Source organism: Ceratosolen solmsi, unplaced genomic scaffold, assembly GCF_000503995.2.
Source record: "Ceratosolen solmsi marchali unplaced genomic scaffold, CerSol_1.0 scaffold27, whole genome shotgun sequence".
Classification (NCBI taxonomy): domain Eukaryota; kingdom Metazoa; phylum Arthropoda; class Insecta; order Hymenoptera; family Agaonidae; genus Ceratosolen; species Ceratosolen solmsi.
Window position 1 is genome coordinate 2,832,419 of NW_011948426.1, and position 12,907 is coordinate 2,845,325.

At 32.5% G+C, this 12,907-nt stretch overlaps 1 protein-coding gene across 1 annotated transcript in view; it reads left to right on the forward strand.

Annotated features, from left to right (window-relative positions):
• LOC105363318 (uncharacterized) overlaps positions 1-12,907 on the forward strand; it is a 165,605-nt gene that overhangs the window by 12,175 nt on the left and 140,523 nt on the right. The window contains exons 2-3 of the mRNA XM_011500986.1: positions 2,875-2,987; positions 3,722-3,779. Coding sequence (XP_011499288.1) covers positions 2,875-2,987; positions 3,722-3,779 — 171 coding nt within the window. The remainder of the gene's footprint in view (positions 1-2,874; positions 2,988-3,721; positions 3,780-12,907) is intronic.

A 12,907-nucleotide genomic window follows, 5' to 3' on the forward strand; every position in this document is an offset into this window, starting at 1 on the left:
TGTGATTAAAGCATATAATAATGAATGATGGACGAAAATTTTAATTATTGTAAATTTTCAAGAAATTTTAACTGAAACTCTACGAGAAATTTCTCTAAAGGGAAATAAGACAAGATAAGCGAGACAACTTTGAATTATCATTTAACGTTTCTTTATAATATTTTCAATTGCCATGTATTATTGTTATATCGTGAAAAATTCAATATTTCGACGGTCCGTTTATACTACTTACTTTTAAAAACTTTCTTTAAATTTCTCATCAACTATTTGAGCTCCGTCTCAATACGTTTTTCTTTTCTTTTTTTTTTTCCTTAAGTTTTATCCTGCACTTGTTCCAGTATTTACGGCTGTGGTTGGAATTTGTTCTTCCTGCAATTTTATTGACGGAAAATGAGGAAATTTCTAAGATAAGTCGAAAGCCACTGCTTCGGAGGAATCATTTGCCATACATTTTTCACTTCTTTTGCTATTCTTTCTTTTTCGCTATTTTATTTAGAGCCTCTTTCTCCCGCTTTTTCTTTTAAGATTTTCAGTATGTTTGACCGTAGACTGCGAAGAATGAAGCATGAAAATAATGAGATAGCCTTTTCTCATTTATATTCGCTCTGATTTTTCATTTGCGGATACCGCACTATTATACAAACACTATTACAGAAATTAACGGAATTTTGCAAGGAATTTTAGTCTAGCCGATTCCATTTTAAGCCCAAAAGTTGATTCTCAACATCCCATTAAATATTCAGACAAATTGAATCACAGTTTTTCTTATCGTCACGAGGTATGCTGCTTCTTCCGCAACAATTATTCCTTGGCTTAAATTTTTTTTTTTTACTCTCTTATTAGAATAAAATTCTGTTTTAATAACAGAATTATTATATTCAGAATCTTCGTACTTCAAAAATAAAAAAAAAGAAAAAAAAAAAAAGAAAAAAAAAGAAAAAAGAGAGAGAGAGAAAAGAAAAGGACACAAAAATTTAATTTTAAATTTTAAACTCTTAGTCAATTTTTTTTCCCCTGCCTTTTCATAAATAACTTGGAGATTAAGATATTTAACCGATATACAATAATTTCTCATCTTAAATAAATCTCCTATTACGAATTATTTCTATTTTAGCGTTTTGTCCATTTTTTCAATTTAATTTAATTAAACTTACTGTAAAAAGGGAGAGTGACCATAGTTTACCATAGCGATTGCGATTTTTATATATTTTTTTTTTTAATTTCAATAATTCCTTAATAATAATATCATTTAATCTTTTAATTTATTAAATAATAATATGTGCTGCGGTAATCTAAATATAATTGCATAATCTGATTTTGAATAAACTAAATGTACAGTATAAAAAGCATTAAATGTATTTATGAATTCAGAATGAGTAATTCCAATGATAAAATATTAATTTAAAAGACAAATTAAATTGATTAACTTTCTGGATTTTGATATTTTCGTAAATTTTCATGATAAAGCATTTCATTAGCGACATTTTATTTGTTCAATATGGAATTTATTACAAAAGTTTTGGAGCTTAATTTAATATTATTATCAGCATCTCTGAACAAATTATTTTATATAATACTTTATATATATATATATATATATAAAATTGAGAAATATATCTTGTGATAATTGAAATTTTAGAAATTTCCCGTAAAACCTTTTAAAGATTTTCACAATTGATCGAGTTATTTACATTCATCTTAGAATTCACAAGTTTTAGAGTCTCTTAATAGAATTATTTTAAATTGTTGTAGGTGTGGTTTAGGTGTCATCTTTTGATGTTATAATCCTTAAAACAGTTTTGATTTACGCTTGAGTGTAATAGTATTTTCGTTGAAAAATAACTTCAATATTGTTATTAAAATTCGAATCTTATTAACTGCGCTTAATAAATTTGGTTCAAATCCGATATTAGATAGAATTTTGTTATCTAAAGTCTACTATCATTTATAAGGACTGTAAGGTACTTACCAAACTGGACAAAACTTAGACGTTCGTAGATGCATGAACTTCCCGTAAAGCTTTACTGATTATATTCACCAGCGAAGGGATGCAGAGGATTATAAAATAGACAATAAACAATCGTTGAAGGGACATTCGGCTTATTATGGAGATTCATTTGATGTTGGACGCATGGGAGATTCCCACTCGCTGATGACATAATTAAGAACTTGTCTATCTATGTTTATCTAATTAAGCCTATTTAAACTTATTTAAATTGCAAAAAATTCTGTTTCTATGGGTGCTCAAATCATCATTCTTGGCTCTTCGTACGTAACACCAGTAATAAATTATAAGTCCCAGATGATAATTAGTTTTCAAGATATGTAATGTGATAACAAGAACATACTTAACTGCTGCAGACGTACACATTTTAATGTATAATAAATACTTTAAATAGTAATTTATTATTCGAGAAATTATGTTATTTGAGAAAGTTGAAAGATTCCAGTTTATTTTGTTTTTATAATTATAAAATTTTTATAAAATTATGATTTTATTCTCATGAATAAAAGAGGTTCGTGTCTCCAGCAACAATTTTCTGCATTTAATTTATAAGTTTAATGTTAAATTTCGAGTCAAATATCTATCGATATGCTGTAAAATTACAATTTTATGGTACAATATGCAATTTGTGTATAATAAAGGAATTAGAAAATTATTCGATCGATCGTAACGGTTAAATAAGTAATTTTGAAAAAGCAGAATTGTCTTTTCTACTACTGAAAAGAGACATTTTGTTTAACAAAGTGAAAATCTTTGACTGCAAAAAGGAATTGGTATTAGTATACGTCCTGATAGCAACTCGTTTAGTTATTTCGAGTGCTTTAATATTATGAGATACATTGAAAAATCACATTAACATATGTTTGTAGGATCACCAGCGGACAACGCGGACAGTTTGGAGATCACCGACGAGATTCTCGAGGTCAACGGACGCACCCTCGAGAACGCGACGCACGCCGAGGTCATACAACACATACATCAGGTAACTACTTCAGCGATTTTGACCCCTCGTTATTTACATTGACAAGCTCTGTGCGCTCTCTCTCTCTCTCTCTCTCTCTCTCTCTCTCTCTCCTTCTGTATCTTTGAGTTACAAGACCGCGCGTAAAGCTCGAGGCATTGCACATGAATAAAGTTTTAAAAAAAAAAAATCAACGTTCAACCTCGGCTTTCATAAAATGTGCATTACGGAATTCGCAAAGGATAGTTCGAGCGTCCGCTCGGTCCAGCTCATGATTTTTCAACACGAGCTCTCGACTTTTATCAATATGTCGGGGAAAAAAGGGAGACACGCTGCTAGTGCCTGACTCTTTCATATCATCGTCGCTCGCGCGTAAATACGAAAGAAGGCTGTAACGGAGACGTCCGTTGTCATCTGGTGACGACAAAGACAGCCTTTCTGGATTTGAGGAGAAGAGCAAAATGACTGGACAAAAAAAAAACAAAGAGCCGGGACTGGTGACCTTATTAAAAATTATGGAGATCGCCAGTGAGACGCCATCTTGCGGGAATGATCCAACCGAGTGGCCCGCGGGGGTCTGGACATCGTCCAAATCGTGTCGCTGACGCGCGTAAATTATTCGTTCGAGCCGCGTGCGTTCGAGTGCGTACACCGCCTGTCTAATGCATCTCTGCCCCCCCCCCTTCTCTCTCTCCCTCTCTCTCTCTCTCTCACACACACACATACACACACACATACATAATTGTCTGTTGCAGTGCATCAAATCCAGAACAATATGCCTGCGAGTGCGCCGTAGGAGTGGCAACAAAATGGGTGAGTGAAAATCATTGCGCTTTTCATGGCTTGCGTATCCTGTCCCGCCTTCGTTGCATTCCAGGAAATGTAATCGCGCGGCTGCTGAATGGATGCCGATGGCTTTTATCGCTTCGACCCTTTATTTCTAAGCCCGCGGTAATGGTCGAGTCGCCCGAGCATCTGAATCCTATTAAAAGTTTTTATAAGCTCGTCAAAAATTATGGATTGTGTTGAAGTTTTAAGGCACGGGCAACAAAGTTTGAGGAGAACGTTAAGATACGGGAGAACGGAGTTCAAATTCAAAGTCCATATTCATTGGTTATTCAGCCGAGTCGCTTAAACTCGCGACCTTAATTCGTTTATTAGATGTCTAGGTGATCGGTGATCGCCGATTGGCGTGTCTCTGACTGTCGATTGTAAAATTGTGTGTGGATGCTGTAAAAACGCGGGCAGCTTAATGAGAAAATTTGAGAATTACCAATGCAGTTTTGTCGAGCGCCGGTTGGTCAGTTCGAGCGCAAGATACATATTTCCATTTTATTTGCTTTTGCTTTTGATTTTTTTCACTCTAATGGAATCGAATGTCCGAATCTCGTAAACGAGATTTAATTTTCGAAGGGACCATTTTTATTATTAATCTATAGCATTTGATTAAGCTATAATTCCGCGTTAAGAGAATTAATTTACAATCGGCCGAATAACATCTTTGATTTTTTTGGCTCCACGGTCGCAGTATTTCAATTCGATTATATCGTCCTCCATTAATAACTCTCCGGCATTAATTAATATCGGCATTTATAATATTTAAATATTTAGTGAAATGTGTTTACCGTGGTTAAAGTTTTTAGCGAACAACATAACAAATGGCCACGTTAATTTAATTAATTGAAATAAAGTGATTGGGAGGTATTTGTGTTTGTTTTTCATTGTTCTCTAACCGTTTCTAGTATTGGAAAAGAAAGAAATTCGAAAATCTCGGATAGGAGATAAAGGTATGATTTTAGAGCGTAATGAAATTCATTTCGCCCACGAGAAAAGAAAGAGAGAAAGAAGATTCACAAAAGAAATATGTCGATTTGTAAATTCGTCGGCACTTTTCCAACGATATTCAGAGAAAAATGAATAAATTAAATTAATTGAACGAGCTGATGAATTTTTATAAAGAAAAAAGGCTCGATAGAGAGATAAATTTCATCAATAATGTCATATTACTCTTCGTATGCAAAATCTATTGCGTATCTCGATATAAAACGTGAATTTAATCGTTATGGGACTTTAAAATTAGTCCTGAATTGTAAATTATTCGGTTAAGAATGTCGACGATATTTGAAGATTCTTTATGAGAGATAAATGTTTGAAAACTCCATTACTCAAGAAAATGTGGGGATAAAAAAAGTTTTGCTCTTGAATGTGAGCAAGAAGTTAAAAAATATCTTGTCGGAGTACGAAAAGTAATGTAACAGTATATCAATATGCATATATACAATGTCTAACTAGACTTATATTATATAGATATACATAGACATAATATTATATCATATTCCTGCATTATTTATTGAACATCAGCAATACTTTTCACTTTTTCCTCACTCGATAGAGAGACTTTTTTAATTCATAAGATTTCATAGGCAGAGGCTTCTAGCGTCGTCTATCTTTTAGAAAATATTTCCACATTCCCTACGCGTCTCTCCCTATGTGCATATTAGCTTTATAGAATTTATGTTTAAATAATATTGACTTTTAATCAGTATTCTTGTTGCTTGTATTAACTGAATAATATCTTATTTTTTATCAATTCCGTTATTAAATTATAAAAATACATTATATAGATATAGAAATTTGATATTGGATATAATAAAATATCGAGATAACTTATGCTTTATTTTATTTTGAATATATAAAAATAATACACAAAAAGTCAAGTAATAAAAGGTAATGTACGCACACGTACACACGTGCGCGCGCACACCCACATACAAATAATATATATATATATATATATATATATAAATACGCATATACATTTATACGGATAAAAAGTCTAATGATATTATTCAATTACGATAATTTGTATAACCTTTAAATAAAATTGTGTAATTCATTTTATGCAAATTTTTCACTACAAGCTTGCATTCGTTTAAGCTCTTTATCCTATTTTTATTATCTTTTCAAAATTTCTCCTTTTATTGTTTATACTATATTTGTAATTTTAATTCGTGAAAAAAACGAAAAGTTCGGTAATTTTGTTTATAAATAAGGCAATTTCAATAAATTATTCCGTAAGTTTTATAATTATTTGAATTAATTAGAATAGATTATTTTATAATTAATTATTAATTAACATAACTCGATTGAATAATTAGAATGAATATAATATTTAATACCTTGTGAAAAATTTGTGCTTTTAATTAATTAAATATAATGCGTATTCAAAACTTATTTCTAATTATCCCTAATGTTCTACAAAAATAATAGTAATTATATTAAACTATAATATGTCATTTGTCGCTTTCATGCGCACGCTAAATCTGGGACTGACAATGACAATTCATATGTACCTATGATATAATTACGCATTCTAGGACAGAGCGGCAAACTAGGACAATGTACAAGGAGCATCTATTCTCATAATTCCTTATCCTTTACTGAAGTAATTCTTCTAATAACATCACTTTTCTTGAATGTCCGATAGCTTACGTAGAATTATTGTATTAAAAGGATCACAGGTATATCTCTCAGTCTCTCTCTCTCTCTTTCTCTCTCTCTCTCTCTCTCTCTCTCTCTCTCTCTCTGTCACTTTATTTTGTATGCGCACACGCACACGCACAAAACATAAAATTTTGTTCATCAATTTGTTAAAATTTCGATCTGATTGACGAGAGTCTTTTCATTTCAGCCAGTTCCCTTAAATGAGGAAAGCACATTTATACGTTTGTCCTTCCATCTTTTCATCCTCTTTTCATATTATCTACATAATCCAAGGCAACAAGAAATCTCGGCTTCGTTGTGTTTCTGCAATTATTCGTAGGATGTAATTTGAAATTAGCGCACGTGCTAGCTTTCTTGAACCACCGACTATAACTTATTCAGGAAGCAGATGTTCCCGCGTATCTGATTCGCACATTAGCGCAGCTTTCGGAAATCTTAGGAATTGCCACTTGGCACGCGTTCACTTTTCACAACTTAATTTTCATATTCTACACGTTGCTTGATTCTCAATTTCCCGGTCGTTGTTCCGCTTCCTATCCTTTTCATCTTCATCTTCTTTTTACATCTGTCGATTCAATTTTGCACGCAATATTTGCAAATTGCAATGTCCATTTGTGACGTTTCGCTCGTTAATTAATCATCGAGCAAACAATGCAAATGGTTGATTCAATTTCACCAATAATAATAAAATACTAGACACGTATTCGGTTACAGAAAAATTTTATAGAATAATTTTTTATTGGTTCGTATGGTAGTGACTCGGAATAAATAAATAAAATTTTTTAATAATAAATGTATGTGTTTACTAAAAAATAATTTCTCTTACAAGATTATACATAATTTATTAATTATTTACTTATTAATTAAATTTCCTGTAAAATAATAATAATGTGTAAAAAAATATATTATGTTAGATCCAATATTTTATTATTCGACTGTACAGAATTCTTTGATATTTTTTTTTTATATGTAAATACAAGTAATAATTAAAATTTGATTATCAAGAGTATAACAAAATTTATGTATATAAATATAATTTTTTATTATAATTATAATCGTAACTGTATCCTAAAAGAAAAAAAACCTCAACAATAAATTATAATTATTCATCATTTTTGTTCGTACAAATAAAAGAGACCGGCAAATGTAATATTGTTGTATATTTGTTATATATAATATATAATAAAAAAACGTTATAGTACATTTTTAATAGTACCGAAATATAATTATTATGAGTGCAGATTTTCATTATCATATAAAATTCCGAAGCATAAAACATAAATTATAATATATATCTATCTATCTATCTATATATATTGTATTTGATATATCTATATATAATATAATAACATATATATATATATATATATATATATATATATATGTATATATTGAAAATTATGTATCGAAAAGAGAAAGGTTTATTTAAAAGAAATAATAATATACTAGATTTACTTTGGAAAAATATTTAGGAAAAATCTCGTCATAATTTATGGTTTTTATTTTCAGACTTTGTGATAGTGTGTAATAGCTTATTGGAATCTGTTTTATAAAATAACTAAATAGACTGTTGCGAGTGCAGACGTAATAAAATCGAAAATAGCATTTTTCTCCCATATTGGAATAACTCATGTAAATAATAACGAAAACAAGTTTCGTATACATACACACACACGCACCTATATATCTATATATATATCTATATATATATATATATATATATATATATATATATGTGCGCGCGTGTGTATGTGTGTATATAGAATAAGATTCATGTAGAATTTACATTAGTTTAACTATTTTCATTTTAATCTCTATTATCACATCTAAATTTTAATAAAAGCATTTAATAATTCAGTTGCGAGGTAAATAAGTTAACGTCGTAGTCATTAATGTTATCTTTACATTTTCTTGCTCTATTCTGAAAGAAAAAAAAAAACTAAATATAATTTTGAAATCTTGCCAGATAATGCAACTATTATTTTCATTTTCCATGTCTTCAATCCTTTTTGAAATATATTTTAGACAGGTTGTTATTAAGATAAATTTGAAAGATGTTGCTTGCAATAGTCGACAATAATGTGATCACTTGGAGATAATAATATATAGTTCAAATAAAAATGCTTTTACTCTCTATATACATATACATGTTATATTCGAAGCATTTATTTATGTATACGTGATATAATCCGAAATAGTTATTTTTTCTTTTACAAGCTTGATTGTAGAGCGAATGAAAAAATATTAAATTTTTATAATTGAAAATTCCAACAATTGGTTAATTATGTTTTAATAATAATTTTGAACGGATTCTTAATCATCCTATTAGGCAATAATAGCATAGATCAGTGCTACATAAATTATCGCAGCTACATATATATGAATAATAATCTAATAGGGAATTTATTTCCTACGTAATATATGCTATTACTAAAATATCCGTTTCGTGAGATGAGCATTGTTTTACATTATCTATTTAAAAATCATTCTATTAGCGTACGAGTATAATTATGAATTCGAGATAAATAAGATATTATGTTTTATAAGTGTTTTAGTACGCAAATAAGATAAAAAAAAAAAAAAAAAAAAGTCTAATGTATCGATCGATTTGTCATTTATTATGACTCGATTAAAGTCGAGAATAACGCGTATATGAATTATTTTACTATGAATCCTTTTGAACTTGTGGACAGGGAACTTGATATTTTATGTAAATAATTTTACGCGCGTAAAGTCTATACATTACAAGTCAGCACCCGTCGAAATATCATAAGTATAGCGTACACATCGTTTAAAAAAATCTTGAATCGTTGTTTGCGTAATTAAACTATTCGTTTCGTAAATTTACGCTTGTATAAGCGTAATGTATAAGATATTTTATGAATACTGTAGATTCCCGGGAAAACCCCTCCCCTTCACACACACACGCGCACACACACACACACACACCGTCCTCCCATACCACATAATAACGTACTTGCAATCCAAGTATTCATTTTTCAGCCTTGAAGTCACAATTTTACGGAGAATGATATTACCTGCGTAGTATCGCACATTATTGTTATTTAGCAACAGTACATAATCGCGCCTTCAGAAATTGTAGATTAAAACCCTTTTGGTTTACCCAACTTTATGTTCCATTGGTAAATAATAGTGGATATGATAAGTGGAGGTTCATTAATTATGGATCATAAGATATTTCAATTTTTCATTATTTTCAACGAAGCTGCTCCTGCATGAATTAGACGCGCGAATTAGACGTAAGAATTCGAGCTAATTAATATCGTTTTGAATACTAACATCTCTAGAATGGTTGCACATCCAATGGCGAAGCTTGAAAAAGTAAATTGGAAACTTAAATTGCAAACACTTTCCCGCCAGTCAAGTCGTCGAATTATCGGCAATTCGAATAAACGTCGAAACTCGAAGTAGAAAACCGCGCGACTCGGCACAGAGTCGCTGGAGAATGCGAATTGTTCCGGTTGAAAAAAAGGTGACATTAAAGGTATCGCGCACCTAAATATTCGCAACAGAAGGGCGTCGGTGTCGATCGTCGGTCGCGGTCGAGTGGATTTATCGCCCGAACGAAGTACGGAGCGTCGAGGGGTATAATGACGTTAATAAGGTGCCGGGTTACCGGTACTGGGACACGGTAACTAGCGCCGCCGTCAGGTGGGTTACACCTGCGGTGAATCCGGTCGGTAATGCAGGCGAGGCGTCGGAGGCGCTGGTACCGGGAAAACGCGGAAAAGCCGAGCGATGGGTGTCGGAGTAGGTTGGGCGCGTGGGATAGAGGATGGCGATGAGGAGGACAACGACCAGGGTACAGAGGTCGATCGGTAAGTCTCGGGGCTCCCGCTCGCGCCTCGCTATATGAAAGGATACGGTGGGACCCAAGAAGCGGGGGGTCGCGATGACGAAGGCGGCGGCGGCAGCGGCGGCTGTGGCGGCGGCGGTAACCCGTGGAGGAGAAGGTGGAAGGAGAGACGGCCACGAGGTTGCGTTCGCGCCGCGTACGTGTCAGTTCGCATCCCGATCTTTTTCGCGGTGGCTCGCGCGCGACTCGTCCCCTACGCGCCCGGAGTCACCGGAAGCCGCGCAACACCGCGGACTCCTGCGGGGGGGGGGCCGTGGCCGTCCGTAGTACCTCGGCCAAGCCACACCGGGTTGCGCAGGGGCCGTTCACCGCTGACCCCTCGATCGAGAACGGGCCGATCGGCAAAAGAGGTTAGGTGCCGATTAGCCCAACTAGGGGGGTACTGACCTACAATCGGCTAGCGCATTGCAATCGTATTTACGCGGCGCGTGCGTTGACCCTACTACGCGACTTCGTCCTGGTGCGCGCCCAATCACCTGGCGAATACTTTGTCGCTCGGAGATATTTATGTAACGGCTCGGAATTCCTTCGAGCGCGCACTTTTTTCGAAATGGAAAATACGCGATACCTGTGAAACGCGACGCTCAACCTCCGCAACTCGGCGTGCAATAAAAGTGCAATGTGGCAATATCAAGGATTTCATACGCTGATCCCGCGGTATTGTTTTACAACTGAGGACGAGATGCTCGTGCTGGCCCTTGAAATGTGAAAGGTATTAGGTCTCTTTCACTCCTCCGACCTCACGTGACTTGGTACGAGAAGCTGAGGTCGCACTGCATCACAGATACGATATTATTACATTTCACTTGACTACATTGGACTTGCTTACATTAAATATGTGACCAGGCCTGGTTGCGCAAATCGCGCGTTTCATCCGATATTTGCGCGATTGACCGCTGCTGTATGGTACATCGCTATGCGTAAATTAGTGTACGAATTTTGGCCGGCAGTTGGAGGAGAATTTCATTATGTAAGTGGAAGCGCGTCGCGAGCTCTGTTAAAATTACATCGCTTTACTCGCCCGAATTCTAAGGCAATTTCAGAATAAAAATTAATCACGATTGGTAATGATAATAATGGTTAAAGACGTAAAGATGCGTAAAACGATAATGGTCCATTATGATGGCTCTCGGGGTTCGTGAGCATCCGCTCGAATTTTATGTAAAATTAGCATGATAAATGATTTTGATATTTTTATAGCAAATCTAGCAGCAATTAGGAATCAAAAATTATTTTATCCCCTTGATGTTTAAATTTTATATCAGATTTTCACCATTGACAGTGTTGTTGTCCTTTCTTTTCCAGTGGTTTTTAACAGTCACTTTTCTATTCGTTTCGTTAAACGACGTTTAACATCCCCGGCTGGTTCGAATAATCGTGATAAGATTACTCAAACTATTATGCATACAATTTATAAATAATTAACTGTAATGATTAATCGTAATAACTGTAAGGTATAGATATTTTATAATTATAAAAGTTTTCAATTATTTATTTCAGATCTTCATAATATCCGCTCTCATTCTTTAAAAACAATATCAACGATAATAACTATCGCATTATTAACAACGATACATAAAAGAGATAATAATAATAATAACAATAATAACAATTGCAATAACAATAATAATAACAATAATAATGACTATGAAGATAATTATAACGATAATAAGGATAATAACAATGACAATAAAGCTTTAGCTATTTGGAAAAAGTTTTATCTGATTTGTATTTGTCGTTTCGTTATTTATCACTGACGACATTACGTATTTCGATTAATATACGAAGCTTTGAATATCCTACTATATAAAGCAAAAAAGGATATATATATTTTGAAATTATTTTTAATATACTCAACGCTGTAATTCAATTACTTATCATTGAATACATGAAAATCTCATTTCCCTTAAAAGTAAACATGCTAAAATTTTCACAAAAAAAAAAAAAAAAAAGATTAAGTAATCTCTATTTATATTAATGACAAACTAAGATAGAGATATGTTTATGTGCATCGTACTTGCAGCTGCACACGATGAATTGAAATACATTATAATATATCGTTTTAATCTACGGTATTATTATTATTATTATTATTATTATTATTATTATTATTATTATTATTATTGAATATAAACAAAGTGTAATTTATTTTTAGAATAATGTAATTTTCCGTGGATGTAAAAAATGTAATGAAATATTATTTATCGAAATATATTATACTTAAAATAATATACATTTTCTTTCTAGCATGTAATTCTTCATATCTGTTATTATTTAATCCTGTATTTAAATTTAATAATAATTAATCCTGCATATTTATCTATTTTTACGATTTTCTTAAAACAGAATGGTTCGCGTACAATTAATATGTTACGTAAAATCATTATCTTAACTCATAATATCCGTTAATTATTCCGGATATTTTTAATTACTAATTATTTTCTATTTAAGTTCGTTACTACAAGGTTTACTTAGCAATAATTTCAATATTTAAACTACATATGAGAGAATATATAGATTCTGAAATATTTTTGCTGTGTATGCCATTACCCATTAGGCT